This window comes from Psammomys obesus, unplaced genomic scaffold, assembly GCF_907164565.1.
Source record: "Psammomys obesus unplaced genomic scaffold, mPsaObe1.curated_primary_1811, whole genome shotgun sequence".
NCBI classification, from domain to species: domain Eukaryota; kingdom Metazoa; phylum Chordata; class Mammalia; order Rodentia; family Muridae; genus Psammomys; species Psammomys obesus.
In genome coordinates, this window is record NW_026585580.1 from 14,209,632 (window position 1) to 14,231,679 (window position 22,048).

General features: G+C 41.5%; 1 protein-coding gene across 2 annotated transcripts in view; it reads right to left on the minus strand.

Moving 5' to 3' along the window:
* Positions 1 to 22,048, minus strand: part of Tmem131 (transmembrane protein 131) — a 136,195-nt gene that overhangs the window by 35,776 nt on the left and 78,371 nt on the right. For both annotated transcript variants that reach the window (XM_055606926.1, XM_055606916.1), the window contains exons 6-17: positions 20,357 to 20,473; positions 17,867 to 17,989; positions 15,030 to 15,110; positions 11,699 to 11,849; positions 11,544 to 11,600; positions 10,387 to 10,448; positions 6,628 to 6,736; positions 3,292 to 3,400; positions 2,433 to 2,586; positions 2,175 to 2,345; positions 549 to 659; positions 331 to 465 (exon numbers count right to left, since the gene is read on the minus strand). In XM_055606926.1, the coding sequence (XP_055462901.1) occupies positions 331 to 465; positions 549 to 659; positions 2,175 to 2,345; positions 2,433 to 2,586; positions 3,292 to 3,400; positions 6,628 to 6,736; positions 10,387 to 10,448; positions 11,544 to 11,600; positions 11,699 to 11,849; positions 15,030 to 15,110; positions 17,867 to 17,989; positions 20,357 to 20,473 (1,380 nt within the window). The remainder of the gene's footprint in view (positions 1 to 330; positions 466 to 548; positions 660 to 2,174; positions 2,346 to 2,432; positions 2,587 to 3,291; positions 3,401 to 6,627; positions 6,737 to 10,386; positions 10,449 to 11,543; positions 11,601 to 11,698; positions 11,850 to 15,029; positions 15,111 to 17,866; positions 17,990 to 20,356; positions 20,474 to 22,048) is intronic.

Sequence of the window (22,048 nt, forward strand, 5' to 3'; positions counted from 1 at the left end):
GAGCACTCTGGTGTGCTATCCCCACCCAGGCCCTGTGGCATCAGACCGCCACGTCATGCACACAGCCTCACGACAGTGCAGTACACATGGTCCCAATCGCACTTGCTCTGTAACTCACAAGAAGGTAGGTTTACTGTCTTTGGGCATCAGTGCCCGCATGAAAGAAGAGTATGGGAATAGACAGTCTCCACGAGGCCCTTCTAATGTCTACCAGTCACCGCCATTAGGAAACACATCAAAATACGAGCTGAGTGTGCCCACGGCAGTCTCTCTCACTTGCGGCTTAAACACCCACCCTAACCCAAAGAAGCAGTAAGCGTGCTCACTCACTGGGGACTGGTCAGGCAAAGAGGACTTCTCCAGCTCTGGAAGGCTTGCAATCACTGTAGTTCTGTTGCCTCTCTCTGTAGCTACAAGTTCTATTGATAAGCCATCACCTATGATATGCCAACTTTTTATAGCCAGCTTCAAAGAGAAAACACAAAAATGATCTTGCAACACAAACATGAAATCCTCAGTATGATTGAGAATAAATATAATTTCTTTACCTCAATTGGGTTGCTGTTTATTATTGCAAATAAAATATTACTTGCTTCTGTAGCACTCAGTACTCCAAAATCTATGAAGCGTTCTTCTATTTTGGGGGGCAATACAAAGTACTAGAGAGACAGAAAAGGACCACATTAACCATCAAATCACATGTGTGACCACTAGGAGATAGCCAAGTTTCTGTATCTTATGTCTGTGTGGACAGCTACATGATACAGTGAGAACTCTGGACAAGGACAATCAGAGGAAGCAGGGACGCAGAGAGGCCATTTCCTAAGCAGCTACTTCCCTGAAGAACTAGGCTCGGGCTAAGGAGCCCTGGCAGTCAGGCAGACTACTGTGGTCTCAGCAGACACTGATTACAGTACTCACTCACTGACTAGATGCAGAGCTGAGCCCCAGCTCTACAAGTCTAGCTGACGTTACATTCCGGAGACACTCATGTCCCATCTTTTATTTCCTCCTGACATTTTTATTACTTATCCAAATTTCTTTCATTGGCCATATTCACCAAAGCTTTGTCCGGAATTTTCCCACTGGTTTATTTCCTGCACTGTCAAGACCCCTATGCCTTACTTCTGGGTTATGTTTATTTCACTTGCACAAATATCTTACCCACCCGATCTTCTTCTCTGGTTCTTTGCTTTGTCCTGGTATTTTCAACTTTAGCCAAGCAAAGTTACCACTTTATTTCCTAATATTACCCTGCCTCATTATTCTTCCATTTATCTTTGTTTTGGATTTTCTGTCATTACAATTTAAAAGTAAGAGTGAACAATATAGAAAAGCTCTAGAGACTAGAATTAAAGAAGTCAAAAATATAGCATAAAAAATACTGATGGGGAAAATTCCAGAAATAAGTAATTCATAAAGTTTTCAACCGCATGTTACCCTGAGTAGTTAACAAAGCCCCGCACTGTCCAGTGGGGATGTGACTCATCCCTTTCTCCTATGTACCCATCCTGTATATGTTACCCACTTATTAATCACGTGGGTTTCAGAAAAAATACTGAGGCAGTAACACAAGCAACCTTATTTTGCTTTATAGATGCCTCAAAGACTAAAGGCAGGGATTCCCGAGACTCATATATGCCAAAGAAAAACCATAAAGTGCTTTCCTTACAGTGAAAGCAAATCCTTTAATTATAGAACTATAGCACTGTGTTATATATTACCCTGTGTTTCATTTTACTACTACTTACTCTAATTTCTAAATTAAACTTAGTTGTATGCATTAAAAGAAAACACAGTATGGACAGGCACCCTTCCCTAGATGTGGGTTCCACATCCTTGGACTTCATTGTTTGTCTACAAATAACACTCTGTTTTTAAGAGCTTGGAACACTCATGGATCTGGGCATCTGCGGTAGATTCTAAGACCAACTCCTGTTGCACACTGAAGGACAACAGCCCCTACCTTTGGAATTCTCTGGGGATCCTAGAAGCAGTCCTTTGCAGGTGTGTGTATGTGTGAGTGTGTGTGAGAGAGAGAGAATGTGTGTACTACTGGATCCTGAAAGCAGTGACTGGGAAGGAATCAGATCAATGCATAAAGCACAAGAGCATAGGCCAATTGCCTGGCAATACCCAAAAGCACAGAGATAGGACTTGGACAACATACTTACATCTAAAAAGCCTGTGTACACCCGCACAGGCAAATGAAACTTGGAGGCATTGGTAACAAGTAAAATGTTGTTGTCTATGTGCATGGATGATGGGGATGGCATAAAACACAGGGTAAAAATGTATCCTGACTCATTAGGAAGAATCAAAACTGGTTTGCTGAAGTTGTGAACCTGGGGAAGGAAGGAGAGAAAAAGCAAAGGTTAGTATCACCCAGCTGGTAGAGCAGCAGCATGAAAAGCATTGGGGCTCAAATATACCTGAAACATTGTTCTGGCTTCTTCTGGTAACAGCACATCATGAATGAGGATGGCAAAACTGAAAGTGTTGGTCAGGTAAATTGGCCTCTCCACTGGGTCAGCAGGACTGTCCTGGATGTGAAACAGCGTTGCGGCGTGATCAAAACCCAAATAACTATTGGAAGAAAACAGAACAAGTTGAATCCTCCTATCCCACGTGTTAATTCAAGGCTCAAGCTCTTTGTTACGATCAGTAGTGTACACTTAGCGTTACGGCCCACCGCACAGAACTGCAACTATAGCATTTAATGGTTTATCTTACAACTGAACCTACCACATCACTTAAACTGAAAAAACGACAGAAAGAAGGGTTCCCTACTGCACCAAATCAAACCACTGGAACCAAGAATGCAGCAGCAGAAACCTGGATGAGATCACATAAGCACAGTCAGAGCGAGCATCTGCCAGGCTGTGTGTTAAATCCAATACTCACTGCCTGCAGTGCAATGAGAAAGGAGCTCCATCTCAGAGGCTCAACATAAATGAGAGTTTAGAGGTATTTAGGAGTTAAAGGTGCAGAAAGATCTTGCCTCAAGTCCCAGAGGAGCGACAAGAAAGAATGTGACATATTACAAAAAGAATGACAAAACAAAAATGATTCAAATGACCAATATTCAAAAGGATTAATTTCTGAATCATTAAATCTAACACAAACCACATAGTTACATTTTCATTTTTCATCTTAGAAAGTCAGAAATAAACAAAATACAGATTTTTACAGTTGTGGTGTTTTTTTTTTTTTTTTAACTCTTATCAATAAGTAAAAAGTTACAAACAAACAAAAAAAAAGTTACAAAGTTTCTTTTAAGACAAAACTCACCCATCTAGAACTTCTGCTTGGTAGGGGATTTCAAGTTTAGAATAACTCTTTTCCTTTGCTTTAACAGTTATTTTCCCAGAAAACTGAGATGGTTTTTTTGCTCTTGAAGCTGAAAGGAAGCATTAAACAAAACAAACTGTCATTTAAAATATCATGTATTTATTTGTGTGTGGGGGTATCTTTAAAATTTTTTTTATTAAAAAAACTTTTTTTGTGTGTGGGGGGCTATCTTTTAAACTTAAAATTACATTTACTTATTTTGTGTGTCTGTATGATACGTTTGTGAGTGCGTGTGAGCCTGTCATAGTGCACACATGGAAGTTTGAGGACAATTTGCAGGAGTCTCGCCTCTTTCCCCCATGTCCATTTTCAGGAGCTGAACACAGGCTGTCAGGCCTAGAGGTGAGCAAGGACCTGTACTCTGATCCAGGTGGTCAGTTCTCTTACTTCCTAACGTCTATGAGTCTGGGTGATTTTATGCAAACTGAAAGCATCTTTCAAAAAAAAAACCTTTCATGTTGGCAAGCATAACACTCGCATACACTGCATCTATTTTATATAAAACATAAATACAGGATATTTTCCTGTAGTGAGACAAACAGACTAGTCATTAGCAAGTGGACCAAGTCACTTCTCTCTAGCTTGAGGCACTGGTGTCATTTAGGAGAGCAGCTTCCTTAACCTCCGCCCAGAGAACACGTGAGGCAGGCACTGTGTAGCATCCAGTAGCCCCCAGCGGCTCCTCCTGCTCCCTGTCAGGGGCGTCCCTCAACTACAACAACTAAAAATGTCTCCAGACAACTGTCAAGTGTGCCCTGGGAAGGAAAACTGTCACCTACTGAGCACTGCTAGCTCAAGGCTGTACTGAGAAAGAAATAATACTCCTGCTTTGGTTCCAGTCTTGCCGCAAGTATTAACAAGGCAGTGTGGTACAGAGAAAAGCCAAGACTAATGGGCTCTGATTTCTGCCACTAACGAGCAGGCCTGGGCGCTGTGCATGTGAGCTGAGGCAGCCTCCTGCTGTCATCCATTGTCTTTTCATACTGTCTCACTGAGGAAGTCAAGCTCCAGATTTCTGGAATCAAAGAAATGATTTCGAGCACCCAGCCTGGGTGCTCAGTAGATGCTGCTTTCAAAGGAAACGAAGAAGCAGTTCAACCTTCTCTCCCCTGAAGTCCCTCAGGTGCCATCCACCTTGAGGCCAAGCAAAGGCCATCATGACGCCCAGCACCTCACTATGTACTCAGGCACTTCAGATTTAAGTTTCTTAACATCTTTTTTCAACAGCTACTTCTGGATACTTTAAAAATTTCAGTGTTCTGATGTCAGCCTAATTATGGAGCTGTAACCTCAAGAAAGTTCAGTTAAACATCACGGAGTGAGTACCTTTTGGGGAGAAGGATGTCGGTCGGAAAGATGAACCTGGCAGCATTAACATATAGCACACTCTGAAAAAAACCCAAAGGTAAACACGACTTCCTGACTGTAAAATTGTGTGTGTGTGTGTGTGTGTGTGTGTGTGTGTGTGTGTGTACGCACCCTCAGAAGCGGGCACTGCATCTTCCCTGGAACTAGAGTTATGGCTGCTGTGAGCAACCCAACATGGGTGCTGGAAACTGAACTCAGCTTCCCTGGGCAGCGATGCCATCTCTCTAGGCCTCTCACAGCAGTCTTCGAGAGGCCTTTTCTGTTAGGAGATCTGAAGGACTGGTGAGTAGGTGACAGGTCAAAGTGTTTCCTCATGACATTAAAGAAATTTAGCAACTGTTTGAAAACATTTTTTTTTTTTTTTTTTAAAACACCATTAGAACCCAAGAGTACAGATGAAGGCTATAGCACTTGCCAAGCATATGTGAGGTCCTGGGTTTAACACTTGGTACTGTTAAATAAAGAAATAGATGAAACACTTATAAGAACCACACAAATGGCACCATATTCGTCTCAGTGGAGACATTTGCTGGGATAAAGGAGACAGAGGAGAGGAGCCTCGTGTCCTCAGGGATAAAGGGACAGTATGCCATAGGACCATGGCTAAGGGCTCAGAATAACTTCTGGCCACTCTTTTCTCTGGATGGGAAGAGGTGGCCTTGCTGGTCATGACTGTGTTCTCTCAGCATCACAGAAGACATTTACCTTCGATCTGCATCTAGCTGTGATAGCAAGACCTCCTGTAATTCTAACTTTCTCTGTACACATTACCAAACAGGCATTCAATTTCCACTCCCTGGGAGTTCTTGTGGAGGCCCCAGCCTGTGTCACTGCTCCAGAGTTAGGGACATACAGACCCTCCCACAAACACTGTGCTGAGCCAGGCAGGCTACCACACTCACTGACTAAGCCCATCTGATGAGCTGGGCACATGTGGCTGTTACAATGCCAGTGTCTGTTTTATGACTCCTTCCTTGGTGAGAGAGGTGTATTAGATCACGCAGGGATGTTCAGGGTGAAAAGACTAGCCCTTTTCTGATTTTTAGTCCTCATTTAATTAAACAAATGTTAATGTCACTGAAAATTTGCAATAGCAAATTAAAAGAACTTTCTCTTAAAACAAGCAACAATGGAATAAAGACAGACCGTAAAAATGCCGATATCTGAGCTAATGTTTCAGGTGAGACTGGGGACATGCAGGGTGGTATGGTCGCGGATCTGAACGAACACTCCAAATGACACATAGCACACTCGTCTGAAATATGTACTTTAGGCAGTTACAACATAAAGGCTACTAGTTTAGCTTAGGCAGAACTGTCTGCTTTGATTAAAAAATCAACATATAAAAATGTAAAGAATATATTTTTACTGTGTACCTAAACATGCTTCTGAAAGCTAAATACATTATCATTTAATTAAGACAACCAATGATTAGGATAAATTATGATAGCTGCTACTGGTTATCCCAGATTAGAAAAATTTCCAACTGTAATGCATTTGCTAATGTTTCTCTTTTTTTGTTAATGTTTCTTGATTGTAAATACTGACTTAAGTCTATAAAGTTATGATACTTTATGAATTAATAAAATAAGTTGATTATATTTTTCAGGGGAAAATCAATTGAAGCAGTAGTATTAAAATAGTTTGGATTTCTTCATTAACTCATCAACAAAGAAAGCTTTCTTTCTTTCCGCCTTTCTTTTATTGAGACAGGGTTTCTCTTTGAAGCCCTGGCTGTCCTGAACTCATTCTGTAGACCAAGCTGGCCTCAAACTCAGAGGTCCACCTGCCTCTGCCTCGCTGAGTGCCAGGATCACAGGTGTGCGACACCACACCTGGCAACACAGCAGCTTTCTAATTTATCAAAAATAATAGCATTCTATGAGAGAAAAGAAAATGGATATTTACCATCAAAACTAATGCTTGCAACCTTGGTATATTTACTTTCAGAAGCTTTTAATGTAACTGGTTTAAAATGTACCGTTATAGCGTCATTTTGTGGTGTTGGTCGAACACTCTGCAAAGGAAAAAAAATTGTTATTTTAGTCTAGTAGTTTAGCTAGGAAGTAAAGCACACTCAAAATTAAGGCTTAATGTCTACAGTAGCTGTAAATGAATCAGAACAAGTGCAAAACCTTACTTTTTAAGAATACCTTGTGAAAGAAAGTGATGACAAAGAGATTAGGAAGTATGAAATCTAAGGACAAACTCACACATGCAAACTTAAAGGTCTTATGCCTACTCTGTAAGCCACAGGGACATGAAGACAACTTAAGACTCATCCATCTTGAGAAAATTTATACCAAAGGTGTTATGGACCTTCCTCAAGTGGGGAGAATGAGCACACAGCAGGCCACTGTGACCTCCATGTGGCCTCTACAGCTGTTTCTGCATGACCTGGTAGTGTAAGCGTGGCCGCTGTCAAAGGGCAGAGCTACACACCAGCTGAGCACCGGGCACTGAGGGCAACTACAGAGACACTTAGCTTGGAAGAAGGCTGAGATGCTTTCCACTTAAGAAATCAGGTCTATTCACACAAACTTAAAATGAAAACAAAGCAAAACAAAACAAAACAAAACTCAAGTAAATGGTGTAGTTTTAATGTACATTTACAAAATAAACACATTTTAAGGTCTAGTTACTTATTATCCCCAGTGCTACAGATCATTTGAACTGAAAGAGACTTCAAAGATGCCAACCCTACCCCCACTGTCCAGATTAGAAAGCTTCATATTATAAAGGGATATTTCAACAGTCAGGCTCCAAGAGGAGGACAGAAGCCAGATTTCCTGACCTGGTACAGGGTGTCTTCATGGAATCAAGAAGTTGCACATTAACCCTAATTTAAAGTACTTCTCAAATTATCAGAACTGTGCGAACTTGATGCCAATGCCTATCATCTCCCTAAGAAAAGGCTCTTCCACCTGTGAAGCTCATTGGGCACTCCCAGGAAGTTCCCAGGGCTTCAAGTCATTCAGTTCTTCCCCACTCTAGGTTGATCCTTTCTGTTCACTCATAAAGAAGAATTCTACCCAGACTGAACATCAGATGGGAATCCCTGAAGACACAAGAAAAATGTGAGAAGGATGTGAAGAAGGACACTGGCCCTGTAGCTTGCTGTTTGCTCTGGCAAGGAACAAAGATGACTATAATAACTCCAGGGCCTGCCAGGGCAGCTCACTCTCCCACGCACTGCCGTTAGCCTGGGTGGCTAGCAAGTCCTTACAGGCCCGGGGTGACGGCCCCAAGGATGATGCTTGCAGTTGCTTGTGTTGGAATTCTTAATAGCCTTGGCTTCTGGCCTACAGCTCTCTTGGCATTTTGCCTTTTTCATTTGCCTCACTCTGCCTTGAAGAATGCTTTCTCAACTGAATCTCAGACTGGGGTTGAGAACTGGACGATTTGTTCATGGCAATATCTTACTTATCAATAAGCTACTGTTATTAGCAGCCACCTGAAATACAGGTCTCTTCATTCCCTGAAGGGTGAGTATTTTTGAGATTAAACTCCTGCTTAAACTGTTAGCTGGGCTACAGATGGAAGGAAGCTTCACTTGCTTTTGTTACACTATTTTACCACACTAACAACTTTTTCCTTGAGAGGGAAAGCAGCAGAGTCCCCATGGCAATCCAGCAGCAGCACAGCGGCAGCCTGAGCAAGCTGCCTGCACATGCTGGCAGCTCGAGCGGGTACTTTCTAAGGTATTATCTGCCCAGGGTTTTCGGACTGCATCTATCTGCTACTTTGATCCTGAGCTCACGGACTGCTGGAGAGCTGAGGTCTGAGGGCTCTCAGGGCAAAGCCACTCCCTTCACTGGCCACTGTGTGAGGGAGCAGCGATGGGACCACAGCCACGTCCCAGCAAGCTCTCACTGAAGCCGCTCATCAGGAGCCACTGCAGCACGTTCTGAGAGGCTGTAGCCTGTACAGAGCCAGGCCAGAAAGAACAAGTCATGCCTTTTGCTAAGACACAGTTGTTGTAAGCAAGAACAACCTAAAACAGATGATGAAAAAATGATTCTCTTACTTCAAAGGCAGTACTTTCAGCATTTCCAAATCAAATTTACACTCACAATTGTCACCTCAAAACATACTGCAGTAATAGTAAACAAATATACAGTTGATGACTCACTTTACACAAATAGTCTGAACTGTTCACTCATTAAAAATAAACCTGAATCTAAGTGAATAAATTGTAATAAACAAACAAACAAACAAACCCCTGAATCATCAGGTAAAACTCATTTGTCTAACGAAATAAAAACAAAGCAAAGCAAAAAACAAAACAAAAAACCAGAACAAAATACCTAAAGTTCATTCTGGCAACTTAACATGAAAAATAATACAAAATCATTACCTTGTAATAAACTAATTGCACTAACTATGTTAGTTACAAACTAATGCTTATCCAAAGATGATTAAGAAGTGGGAAATTTGCTAATATTCCTAAGAAAGGTAACTTGCATATATTCTTAATGTTTTTTTTTCACCTTTTCTCATGATATTTATATCAAATTACCAATAATTAAAGTAAGACATAAGAGTCCAAGAACTCAGGTGTGGTGGTACACACCTTTAGTTCTAGCACTTGGGAGGAAGAGATTCATCTCTGTGAGTTCAAAGCTAGCCTGATCTACACAGTGAGTTAGAGGCCAGCCAGAGCTATACAGTGAGACCCTGTCTCAAAAATCAGTCAAGACACAGAGCGCACAGAAGCATGCCAGCAAACCGGTTAGTACATGGCAACTGGATTCTTACTATTCCTGCATCAATTCACTAAAGCAAACAACAAGCTGATACAAGTGATTTCTCCTCGTCAGCTATCACGGAAACCTCACGCAGACCTTCCTGTGAGGACATGTGAGGCGCATCAGTGTGTCCTCAGGGCTGCGTGGCAGTCAGGGGCCCAGATATGAGTCTTCTGTCCATCGCCAGTGAAGAGCTTACATGTGGCGTCACCGGCACTATTATCCTGCCCCGAGAAGGACTACAGGGTCTCCGAGACCAGTTCTTGGACGGGAAATTAACAAAACAAAACTTCAACATTCAGCAATGTCTAACAAGAGGACAACTCTTCTAAAAACACACCAGCCTCCAAGCTTGTTATAGTATGCAAAAGAAATGCTTAAATAAACAGAAAGCAAAACAAAGCAAACTTAAGTTCTCTGAACACTCTGTTTGCAATGTATGTCAGAGAGGTCTTAAGCGGCTGTGACCTCTCCAGCTGAGCCCTATGACAGCTCTGGCTGCTCTTTATCTTCTATACTTGTGCCAAAGTGAATGCAGTGTCCTCCAACGACTAAGTCTGTTTCTGCTGCTCTCTTGATTAAAATCCCATTTTCTTCTCAGTGTACTTAGATGGACTCAAAAAGCCTGGTTTCAGAGTGAGCTCAGTGGTAGAGCGGACTGTGACGTCTGACTCAGAGCCCCACTTTCAGGACACAGTCTAGTACACAGTTGATGTTTAAACAGTTATTAAATGAAGGACTCAAGGGATGAAGGAAGACCAGGATTCTCATACCCCACAACGAACCAAGAGTCTACAGGCTACCACAATACACAGCAAGGACTTAACTCTGCTGTGAATCACACACACACACACACACACACACACACACACACACACACACACATCACACACTGTGGAGGAGGCAGGTAAAAACTTACTGTTATTGGTACATCCTTTGTTCCTGAATTTAATAAATGAAGATTTAAAACCTTTGGTAGATCTGTTAAAATGGAGGGAAGAAGTGTTTCTTTAAAAGGTGTGCTTCACAGCAAACTAGAATCTTTACCTTACTAGTTATCAGGCTGAAGTTATTCTAGAATGTGAGATAAAATCACAATCATGTAAATAAAGGAACATTAGCAGGAATCACTTTACTCATCAGGACAGAGCTGCCCTGACCACATCCAGCTTAATTATCAGACTGAAATAAAACAAAAATACAGAATGTAACTTTTAGTGAGCTCAAACATTACTAAGTTTTCAACAAGGCAATTACAATGTAAATTTACCATATTAAAAGCAAATCAAAATTTCAAAATATTGTCTTTAATCCTGGACAAGTAAGTCTTAATTGCAAATTCTTCAAATCAATCTCAAGTTTTGTACTTTTTCCTTAATAATCTTAGCTTGGTTGTTTATAATTTTAGAATTAGAATTCTTTCTTTGACCACTTAGGATAAATAATATTATGCCATAATGCAATTGAATAATTCATGTCTTTAGAAAGACAGAATTTTTACTTCCTTCATTTTACTACTGAAAAAAATATTCGTACAATCAAATATATGAGGAACTGGATTAAGAAACTATTTTCTGCCTCAGCTTTCTACTTGAAGATTCAAGTTATTTCGATCTTATTTTCCCACCTGGGAGGCAGGTTTCTACAAGATCATGTGACCCGCTGAGAAATAACTTTCAGAGCTGAATTACAAGTACAGCCATCAGAACAAAATCCCAGGTGCATTTTTCAGGCCTTGTGGTGGTTTGATCGAGATTGGCTCCCACGGGCTCATATATTTGAATGCTTGGTCCTGGTCCCTAGAGGTAGAACTGTTCTGAGAAGGATTACAAGGTGTGGCCTCAAAGCCCACCCCAGTCTCTCTCTCTGTGCCTCCAAGCTGCAGTTACTACTCCAGCACCATGTCCATCCCCCTGTGGCTGCGCTCCCACCACGATGAGCATGGACTCATGGATTCTAAGCAAAGCCGCTCCCACCCCATGAAATTCTTTCTTTTATACGTTGCCTTGGGCATGGTGTCTCTTCACAGCAACAGAAAAGTAACTTAAGACAGACCCAGGAAGACTTTTATTTTACCTTGTGTTCGAAGTGTTCCAAAATCTAACATTTCGGTTGAGGAATAAATTCCAGGAGCTGGGAAAAGAGAACAGTGAATAATTTCTGTTCACTCAGCCAGGACAGGGTGCACTGGAAACAGAACAAATCTTGTGTTCCTTCAGTTCCTCACTGACCTGTTGTAACTTCAACCTCAACGGGGAGAATGATGAACTCTGTACTGTCTGATGCATTCGTCTTTATTCTTATAAAGGCCGTATGATTGTCTGCTTCTCTGGAGGAAAAGCTGGCTCTCATCACTCCCTTGGTTTCATAAGGAGGGATTTCCTGTGAGCAAACAGAGCATAATGTAGCACAGCGCCCGGATGCTACATGACTACTTTGTTTATTCAGTTAGGTGTATTACTATTTTACACATCTGCTAAGAAAAAAATAGTACATTACCTATTAAATATGTTTCACTGGCTGTAGTATATAACATCTCCAATTTTAGAGAATGCTACAAAAGTAAGCTTGTAGAACTGCTCATATATGTGCGTCAGGACAAGTAAATCAAGCCAATGGTCTGAGAAAAACTCTATGCCACAAAAGCCCAAATAGTCTGGAGAATCAGTTACTTTTAATATGTTAGTTGTATATTCAGTCCTGAAATTATCCAATGGAAGAGTCCTCATGAGGGTAGTATTTTCCAGCAGTGCATAGTGTTCTCCAGATGATAAATAACCAGGCTGGCTTGGAGTCTACTTTCTTTTCATTTAAAACCTAACACTTCACCTAATGCCTTCAAGTAAAACTCTTGGCACAGACAGAGACACACACACAGCATAATCTTCCAGTCTTCTAAATGAAAACACCCACACATATTATAGATGGTTTACTGGTCACATTGGGGGGGGAGGGGGAGCTGTAAATTCTTTTTCAGGTTTGAGAACTTACTTGGCTGCCTGGAAATCATTGGAATTTTCCTGCAAACCACTTCTAGTTTATTTTACCTCATCTTCTAGAACTTACTAGTCTTCACCTACCCCTACTTCCCTAACTCTAGAGTCTCAAAGTAGAAAAGAGGTAACTGAGGTGTCCTGGGGGAACCCAGATGTGTCTTCCACCTCTAGAAAGCTGGCTCAGCCCCTGGGGCACTCTGACATCTAGTGACATGGGCAGGGTGCCATCAGGAAAAAGACAGACAGGAATGGTGGAGCTGGGCGACAGGATACCTACAGACAGCCAAAGTCCTGCTCCTGTTTTTACAGCCTGCAACCTCCTGTAAAGCCCTGGCTCGGAGCTTACACGATAAAACCTTTTGTCAACCACAGGACCCTGAGCGGAAGGTTAGGGGTAACCACGAGAGTTGCAGCTGTCCCTTGGGAAAGACTCTTTGTGGTTAGGCCTCCTTGAGACTGAAACAGACTGTTTCTACTAGATTAAAAAACAAAACACACAACTGAGGTGCGGGCACTTTCCCACACACGTGCACTAGTGAAGGGCCTGCATCCTCAGAAGCCCCTGCTTCTGTCAGAATCTCATTTTCATTGTAGTTGAGCTCTATCCCCTTTCAGGGCTTTCTAAAGGACCATGGGAAGAAATATCTACAGTGCAGGCAAACCTGCACCATATTCTAATCTGCTATGGTGTGGTAGGGAAAGGGCCATTTTATCTCACGAATATGCCACCTGCTTCGTAAATATTGCCAAAACTTACTTAAACCCACAACACAGCGTCTCTCACTGGGCCGCTCCCTCCAGTGTAGGGGCTGCCCACCCCACTGTGCCTGTGCTCAGTGAACCGCTTACCCTGTCCAGGGTCTCAAACCAAATTCCTTGAGAAGGCTCCACCGACTAGATAAGGACCGAGATTGCTTTTTCTCACTCAGGGCTTATCTTCTCACACAAGCAATCTTTACTGGTTATTTTTGCAGTCACTTGGGGTATTAAAAGGCTATGCTAATCTCTGCCAGGGTTCATTATAGATCTTAGCGATTCAGAAGTCTAAATTCTTTCATATTCACTCCCAAGTTTTCTAGTCATTGCATATCAGTTTCTCAAGGAAGAAAAAAACAATCTATGATGAGGAATCTTGATTGAAGACATATAAACTCATACTCCCACCAGGTGCAAACTACAGAGTGGGTCAATACCCTGCAATACAGAAAACTGAACAAAAAACTGTAGTTGTATCCAAGTCTCAAGTTGAATGTAAACTTCTCATGTAGTGGAATTCTACAAGTGTGCCAAAAATCAAGTATCTGATGTAAAGTAACTTGTTTAGAGCCCACCAGTAGTTAAGGAGCCTGGAGTACATGTTCTGAAGTATATTGTCCTCATCAGTGCTGCCTCATTCTGTTCTCTCGTTCTCTCTCTCTCTCTCTGTGTGTTTGTGTGTGCACGCACATGAGGGCAGATCTCTTGGAGCTGAAGTTGCAGGTGATGAGCGGCCTGATGCAGGTACTGAGAGCTGAACTTGAGCAGCAGCACGTGCTTTAACTGCTGAGCCATCTCTCCAGCCCCGGCGGCTCATTAGAGATCTCTGGGCTACATATTTCTAATTCCACTCTTGAAAATAAATACTAGATGGAAAGATTCTCAAAGGGTTGTTTTAACAATGTATACAGAACGAGTTTTATTTCTTCTAAAATCAAGTCACACATTACACCTCTGCTTCTACATTAAGACCTGTTGACTCTAAGTGTCACACGAAATGTTCTAATTCACTAGTAAGCTTTAAGTAACTGTGGTTAATAAGTCATTTCAAAATGACTTGTTTACTGTGAGGATCATGTGATATATGTCCTCTGACAGATACTCTGACTATACATATATGTTCTTTAAAACCATACTGTTTTTAGGTTGATTTTTAAAAAAAAGATTGATTTATTTCTATTTTCTGTGCAAGGGCGCTTGGTCTGCTTGCACGTCTGTGCAGCGCATGCTTCCCTGGAGTATGTGGCGGCCAGGAGGGGGAGCTGGGTCCCCTGGAACGCCAAGGAAGGATGGCTGAGAGCACCCATGTAGTTGTTAGGAATTGAATCCCACTCAGAGGGCCAGTGTTCTTAAATCTGGTCATCCCTTCCTCCTGCACCTAAAGATGTTTTTGATGCTCATTTTCTTTAAACAAAATTTTTGGATACATTTTCTGAAAGTGTCTTATTTCAAACAGATTAACAAGATTAACTTTAATGTAAAAATGCTACCTTTTTATATACTGAAAAATAATCATAAATTTGATCAAGTTTATAATTTTGCCCATTTTTCCTTTTATGTTGAATCATTATTACTATTTAACTACAACTACTTTGTTTCTTTTCATTCTGTAAACGGCTTCATGTTTATATTGTTTCAATTTATTATGTTCATAATCCACTCCTCATGTTGTATATCAAAAGATCATCATGTTGGTTTGAATATCCTCTTGCCATAGACCACCAGAATTTTGTCAGACGGTAGGTAGTGGACCATTAAGCAAATGGCCGAGCGCCCGTGAGCACTCAGAGCGAGCTGTGTCTCCACTCACCCACAGTTTTCTGGTCCCTCCTTGCTGGCCTGTGGGGAGCTCCAGGTGAAGGTCTCCTCCACTGGAGTACATTTCCACAACCTGCGACAAAGCACACACGGTGGCTATGATCAGAACCACTCTAACACAGGTGGGCTGCTGACTCCAAGCGGTTAGCATCCTCACCGTTTACTGGAAGGGTACAAAAGTGGACAAAGGTAGGACAAGTACCACAAGTCACTCATCTGCAGAAGCAACAGTATTTTTTAAATTAAGTGACGGGATCTTTGAAAAGCAAATTTGAAGGCAGTGTAGTTTCAGAAACTAGATTTTAGGAAGCAACAGGAAACTTTTTTTTTCCCCAAATAAAAACACATGCAAATTATGAAGTGCTGGAAACATAAATTTAAGGGCAAGTGTGGCAGCACCTGACTATAATTTCAGCTTTTGGGATGTTGAGACAATTTTTAGTTATAAAGGTCATCTTCAGCTGCATAATCTGAGGCTAGCTTAGGCAACAGGAGACCATCTCAAAAAAAAAAAAAAAATTTACATGTACATCAAATTATCAAATTTTATATATAGTTAGATGCAGTGGTGGATCCAATAAGCACCAGAACTGTGAAACAATGAGAAGATAAACACTCTGAGATACATCAACAATTCAAATAAGATCAGAATACTTAGTTTCTGAGATGAGAGTATATACACCTACCATGTGCAAAGCCCTGGGTTTGAATCCCAGGACCAAACGCACAGAAGCTTTTTCTCTTCCTTCCTTTCTCTCTCTCTCTCTCTCTCTTTCTTTCTTTTTCTCTTTCCTTCCTTCGTTCCTTCCTTCTTCCCTCCCCCTCAAGGTTTTTCGAGATAGGGTTTCTCTGTGTGGCCTTGCCTGTCCTGGATTCCTTTTGTAGGCCTCAAACTCACAGAGATCTGCCTGCCTCTGCCTCCCAGAGTGCTGGGGTTAAAGGTGTGTGCCACCACACCCAGCCAAAAAAAAGGAGGTTCCAATGAGAGGGCTAGAGAGGGAAAGGCTGGCTAATGTGCAACCAACTGCGCAAGGCTGGGCAGGAGAAACTTCTCATGCCTACAGTACGTAGGATAAGCACTTTTGACAGTAGTTAGTTGAGTATTCAAAAAACCATAGAGATGACTGTAAGTGTTTCTAACACACAGAGTAGGAGGTGATGGATAAGCCAGCTGCGCACAATTTTTCATTATCTACTGTAAATGTGTACTGAAATGTCAGCGTGGTCCACAAATGTGTGCAGTTACCATGTTTCAGTTAATACGAAGGTATTTGGTTTCTATGAGCAACCCAACGAAGGCTTGGGCTTAGTGTTTTAAAAATGGCTTTATTGAAATATCACTACTGCATAAGAAATGACACATATTCATACTGCAGAACTTGGGAATGCTGACTCTTGCATATAGACATGAGGCCACACATTGAATATTTAGAAAATACACATACACATACATACATAGCCACTGCTCCAAAAATTACCTTGTACCCTTTGGAGCTTATCTGTTTCCCTCTATGGCCTCCCCTTCCCAGGCAAATATGTTCTTGTCATTGCAGATTCCTTTGTATTTTGTAGATTTCCCCCCTCCTGTGAGTGGTGCATCCATTTGTGAGTGTGTGGGTGTACAAACCTATGTGCATGCATGAGGCCAGAGCAGAACACTGTGCTGCTACACTGCTGTGAGGTGATCTCTCGCTGGGCTAGAAGCCTGCTGCCCTTTCAGATCTTCTGGCTAGCTCACTGAGCTGTGATCAGCCTGACCCCATTTCCCCACTGCTAGGATTACAGGCAAGTTCTGCCATGCCGAAGTCCTTAGGTGGGTGCCAAGGATTGGAACTCAGGTCCTCATGTTGGAGGAACAAGCACTCTCATCTATGGAGGCACCCCTAGGAGCCCCCTTTCTAGAGTTTTCTATAAACACAGTATGTACTTTTATATCTGACCTGTTTTGTTTTGTTTTCCTTTCAATGTAATTACTTTGCATTATATAAATAGTTCATTCACCTTGCTTTCTGTTTTGTTTTTTATTTTGCAACACAACCTTGCTATAGGCGGTTTGAACTCATAACCCTTTTGCTTTACATTCATACACTGATGCATGTCTAGATTGCACAGGTGTTGCGCCACAGTGTTGGGTGACATAAAATTGATGGAGGTACTGGCTGAGGACACTTTGTATGAACTCTTCTTGCCTTCATTTCTATTGAGTAAACATTAAGGAAGAGAATGCATACGATGACAGGAACTTTCCCTTAATGGCAGTTAACTCTATATCTTACAAAGAACAAAGACATTTTATTAACTTTAATACATTTGGGGCAAAGTGATGGAAAACTTTTGTTACTTGTTTTTTCATAAAAAGTCTTCCAGAAGAAAGAACAAAGCAATAAAATCTGCAAAATTCTAATGTAGGCTGAAAGGGTTTTCTGCTTGCTTGCTTTTCTTTGTGTGTGCTGGGAGGGCCATACACTCTGGCAGCTAGAGAGTTCCAATCTTCCTGGGTACTGTTACCTGCCATTTGGCACAAATGTCTAGCAGAATGTTTAGCCAAGTGCGAGGTCTGTATCAACCCCCACCTTCAACAAACAACGAGTAACTGGGAAAGAAGTCGAAAAATTAAATTCAAACTGAAGATAACTTAAGTAACAACAAAGACTGAGAAAAATGGATGATACTTAAAACATCTATAGACTAATCAACATCTCTTTAGTCCACCTATAAAATCTTACTATTTTACATAGTTTTGGCTAGTGTGACAGACTGAGATTTCATGCTAGACACTAATTCCCACCAAAATGAGGATTAAAATTAAAATTACCCTCAGAAACTTACCTGTAAAGGCTCACTGTGAGGGTTGTGTATGTTTATGATGGGTGAAAAGCTGCTGTTTACAGGGACTCTGGCCCCAAGAAATGGCCTTAACCGATACGGATTTGGAACCCCAACACCAAACACCTGTTTAAAAAGGAAATAAGAAGCCTTTGAGCTGCTTTTTAAACTAGCATTTTCATAGTTACAACTCTATTTGATCTATGAAGAACAGCTGATGTAATTTTGATGTGAGACATGCTGACAACCTTCTGAGATGACGTGGCACAGAGCTGCTTTACTCTCTGTGCATCTAGAATGATGTCAACAGCCCTTCAGCAGACCATGGACTGTACAGAGGAGCAAACAGGTAGCTGAAAAGGTTCCCAGTCCATTAAGAGATGGGGCAGGACACAGACAATGCTCATACCAAGGCCAGGCTCAGATTAACCCCACACTGGAACATCTTACCCGTGACTAACAGGGTCGGCAGCTATTCAAATGACAACTGTTTATCGTCTATGATGTGCCAGGTGTGCGCACATCACACACACACACACACACACACACACACACACACACACACACACACTCGAAGTTCAATAGTAAACTACTAAATAATGTGCCTACACTCATGGCACATACTCTAGTGCTGGGCAGATGTGGTAAAGACAAGAGATTTTTTTTTTATTATAATTTATTCACTTTGTATCCCAGCTGTAGCCTCCTCCCTCATCCCCTCCCAATCCTGCCCTCCCTCCCATGACCCTTCTCCAGTCTACTGGTAGGGGAGGTCCTCCTCCCCTTCCTTCTGATCCTAGCCTATCAGGTCTCATCAGGAATGGCTGCACTGACTTCCTCTGTGGCCTGGTAAGGCTGCTCTCCCTTTAGGGGGAGGTGATCAAAGAGCCAGCCACTGAGTTCATGTCAGAGACAGTCCCAGTTCCCACTACTATGGAACCCAGTTGGACACTGAACTGCCATGAGTTACATTTGTGCAGGGGTTCTAGGTTATCTCCATGAATAGTCCTTGGTTGAAATATCAGTCTCAGAAAAGATCCCTGAGCCTATATTTTTTGGTTCTGTTGCTCTTCTTGTGGAATTCCTGTCCCTTCCAGGTCTTTCAATCTCCCCCTTCTTTCATAAGATTCCCTGCACTCTGCCCAAAGTTTGGCTATGAGTTTCAGCATCTGCTTTGATACCCTGTGGGGTAGAGTCTTTCAGAGACCCTCTGTAGTAGGCTCCTGTCCTGTTCCCTGTTTTCTCCCTTTTCTGATGTCTATTCCATTTGCCTTTCTGAATGAGGATTGAGCATCTTACCCAGGGTCCTCCTTCTGCTTAGCTTTTTTAGGTGTACGACCCTGAGATTTTACCTTACACCCATCAGATTAGCTAAGATCAAAAACTCAACACATGCTGGAGAAGATGTGGAGAAAGGGGAACCGTCCTCCATTGCTGGTGGGAATGTAAACTTGTACAACCACTTTGGAAATCAACCTGGCATTTTCTCAGAGAATTAGGAATAGTGCTACCTCAAGATCCACCTATACCACTCTTAGGCATATATCCAAAATATGCTCAAGTACACAACAAGGACATTTGCTCAACCATGTTTGTAGCAGCTTTATTTGTAACAGCCAGAACCTGGAAACAACCCAGATGTCCCTCAATTGAGGAATGGATACAGAAATTGTGGTACATTTACACAATGGAATATTACTCAGCAATTAAAAACAAGGAAATCATGAAATTTGCAGTCAAATGGTGGAAACTAGAAAAGATCATCCTGAGTGAGTTATCCTGGAAGCAGAAAGACACACAGGGCATATACTCACTTATAAGTGCGTATTAGACATATAATATAGGATAATCATACTAAAATCTGTAGATAAGAGATTCTTTTAAAATTTGCTCTGATTATAGAGTGAGTCACAGACTGTAGAAGTGTTGGGGAAGAGTGAACAGCCAATAACCGTAGCTTGAGAAAGAGCAGAGCAGTGGCAAGAGATGCAGACAGACGAAGTATATTTAGGACAAAGACTTAGAGGAAAACCAGGTGTGGGAATGTACAGAGAGCGCACTAGAATACGGTGGGCCACTGAAGTTCACCTTAAGAACAACCTGATTATAAATATCAGAAAGACAGACTGGCCATGGCTGCCCGAGTCTGCTGTTAATGAGAAGGAAGACCCCTGGCCTCCACTCTTGCAATAGTCTACTCATTAAGTTAACACATGTGGTCGGGAGCGCTGCTTGGAGTACAGCCTATGAAAGAGCCTCATCTAATTTCCTAGTGCTGTAAGCAAGCAAACAACAACAAAAAGAAACAGATTAAATGCAAATAAATAAAACGCAAACCCTAAGCTATAGTAAGTGTAAATACCCTTAGTATATCCTAAGTCTAATGTCCTGTGTTTTCTCTTCTCCCCAGAGCTTACAAAGTGGGCTCTTGAAGGTTATCGTATCTGCTGGCTACATCTGTAGGGAAAAGGAAACACAAGCTCTGGTTCTTACCTGGTAAGTGAACACCCCATGATTAGATGTATTAATAAATAAAGTATTTTCTACATTTCCCACTACTCTTGCAAGAAAAACTACATCAAATGATGTGTTTCCTCCTGGAAGAATTTTCTGAAAAAGAAAAGCAAGAGAGTTAAGTTGGTTATCAAAAAGAGTCAGAACATACTGACCAACAGTAGACAGCTAAAGTTCTACAAACAAATAAATTTCCACAAACTAGCTTTTCCCCTAAATATGTAACATTCAAGTTAGCTGCACTGTTGTACAAAGAAAAAAATAATAAAAGATGTCATCACCTATCTTTGTCCTTTACCAGCCTTAAAGCCCTGTTTAACACTTAGTTCCTTTGGACTCTGTTCATTCAAAGGTTACTAAACTGGACTAAAGCACCTAATTACACTCCCAGAACAAACAGCCTAGGACTGAAGCTGAGCTTTCTAATAGACTCACAGTTGTACTACAAACAAGAAGCTTGGGCCTCAATCCCCCCACTGCTGCCAGCGACTTAAATTAGGAAAGAAGAAATTCACTCCTATTATTTCCTGTAGACTGAGAATACCATCATAATCAGTAAAAGGGAATTTTAGTACAACAAAATAACAGCGGTTATTCCATGAAACTCAAGACTAGCCAACGCTCTAGTTTGGCCTGTAGTACAGCCTTAGGAGCATTTGAGGTGTAAAGCTGCCAGTCTCTCATGTTGCTTCTATTGTGAGGACTCTAAAGTGCTATCCAAATTCTAGCTCAATGCACATGGCACTGAGCCTCTGGCTTGATCCTATGATGAAGAAAGATAAAAAGAACATTCCTCTTACACTATAAGCAACAACCCCCACCCCAAATATCCTAACTTTTCTTAACTACATCACACAAAACGGATGGATGATGAACACATCCAAATAGAGACAGAATGTAAATACTATCTCGTCATGGCAGAGAATGGTGACAGGGCTATCACACTACAGTGCAAAAGGACTCATCTCAACTTACACTCATTGTTAAGGGCTGAGTGTAGGCCCGCGTGGAGTCCAGTACCCCTCCAGGTATAAACACTAGAGAGAACGCACCCTGAGCCTGCATTTAAAAATGAAGCTAAGTCTGGTAAATTTCCTACTAGTCTAAAAAATCCACTGGCCATTTCAGTAGTCACATGGTAACATGAATATTCTGAATTGATCTGAAGTGAAAATACAATGTATTAAGATGTATAAGCAACAGTTTCAACAACAATTAGAAGAAAATTTATAATATTACATACTTATTTTGAACACTTAGGTCTTAAACCAACAATTTATATTTCTGCTTTGAGAAACTAGAAAAAGAGCAAATGAAATCCAAGTTAAGTAAAAATAATAAAGCCAGGTAAAATCTGATGACGTAGAGTGCAGAAAAATGTCACTAAAATATATAAAATAAAAGCTGGGATTTCAGATCCACAAAACTGATTTTATTTATTTTCTTGATTTTTCCAGACAAGGTTTCTCTGTGTATCGTTGGCTGTCCTGGACTCACTTTGTAGACCAGGCTGGCCTGGAACTCACAGAGATCCACCTGTCTCTGCCTCCCCAAGTGCTGGGGTTACAGGTGTGTGCCACCACTCCCAGGGAAAACTGGTTTTGAACGTGTGAAGAGAGAGAAGACATGAGGAACTAAAATATGCATGGCATTATACATGCTTTAGTTCTG